Below are 1204 nucleotides of genomic sequence, written 5' to 3' on the forward strand. Positions count from 1 at the left end.
AGAACACATTTAGATAACAGAAATGGCAAAGGAGGTTAAGGGGTTGTTGTTAGGCACCCTTAATCACTACTCATAGCAATGCTATCAACAACATATCTGAACCTTGCTGAATCTTGCCCTAGCCTCACAGTACATTCGAGCCCTATTACAGTCACTGTGGTGTTTCACTGAGGGTCTTACTCTCTTTCACTGACCCGTTGCCTCTTCTCAGCATAATGCCTTTCTCCAAGGACCAACGTCTCCTGACAACATGCCAACATGTATGAGATGAAAACTGCACTTCCTCTCTATTTGTATGCTTTTTAGGCAGTTTATTCAATACTCTTTTCCAACATCACCATTCAGAGAAACTAATTCTTCTAGGAATCAGTGTCATAAACTATACATTTTAAAGTATCATTTTGTATGAGCCTTTTATACATGAGATAATGTGTTCAATTCAGACAGGTTTTGATATTTTTACATCTTTTGTCACCACGATGGTGAAAAAACCCATAAAAATATAATTCTAAAAAATACCAACAATAATAGCAAACCATTAATACTACGATAATATAGGGTTTATAAAAGCTCCCAAATATCACATATCTTTCATGCCTTATCTATCCAAGATCTTGGGACATACTTAATGTTTGCATAAAGGTAGCAATCCTTTTTAATTGTTAAATAACCTCTAAGGTTGAAGTTATGAAAAATGGCCATGAAAGCAGCAAATACCTGAGGTACTCACAGCTGTGGAGTAGGGATTATGAGCTCCAGTGTTTTCAGCCCAACAGCCACATCCATAATGAGCAGCCTGAAAAAAGAAGACAGATGAAATATTTGTGCAATGCATTTGTATTATGTAATTAGCTTTCAACAGGTGACAATATCATGTCCAGCTTTTAAAACTCTGTTTAGTAATGAAGAGCATCAGGTGGCAATGTTGTCATTGTTATGTGCCATCAAGTCGTTTGCAACTCATAGTGACCCTATGTAGAACAGCCCTAAACCCTGCTCTATCCTGTGCCGATCACACTGCCTCTGACACACCCATCCTGATAACCCCAGTCACTGAATCAATCCACCTCATAGAGGGTCTTCCCCTCCTGCGCTATCCCTCCACCATCCCAAGCATGATGTCCCTCTCCAAGGACCTGTCTCTCTTTACAACATGTCCAAAGTATGTCAGCCAAAGCCCCAGAATCCTTGCCTCCAAGGAGCA

General features: G+C 39.8%; 1 protein-coding gene across 1 annotated transcript in view; it reads right to left on the bottom strand.

Annotated features, from left to right (window-relative positions):
- Nucleotides 1–1204, bottom strand: part of TASP1 (taspase, threonine aspartase, 1) — a 310532-nt gene that overhangs the window by 196372 nt on the left and 112956 nt on the right. The window contains exon 9 of the mRNA XM_006894750.1: nt 718–796. Coding sequence (XP_006894812.1) covers nt 718–796 — 79 coding nt within the window. The remainder of the gene's footprint in view (nt 1–717; nt 797–1204) is intronic.

Source organism: Elephantulus edwardii, unplaced genomic scaffold (assembly GCF_000299155.1).
Source record: "Elephantulus edwardii isolate Elephantulus edwardi_28Jun2011 unplaced genomic scaffold, EleEdw1.0 scaffold00150, whole genome shotgun sequence".
Taxonomy (NCBI): Eukaryota; Metazoa; Chordata; class Mammalia; order Macroscelidea; family Macroscelididae; genus Elephantulus; species Elephantulus edwardii.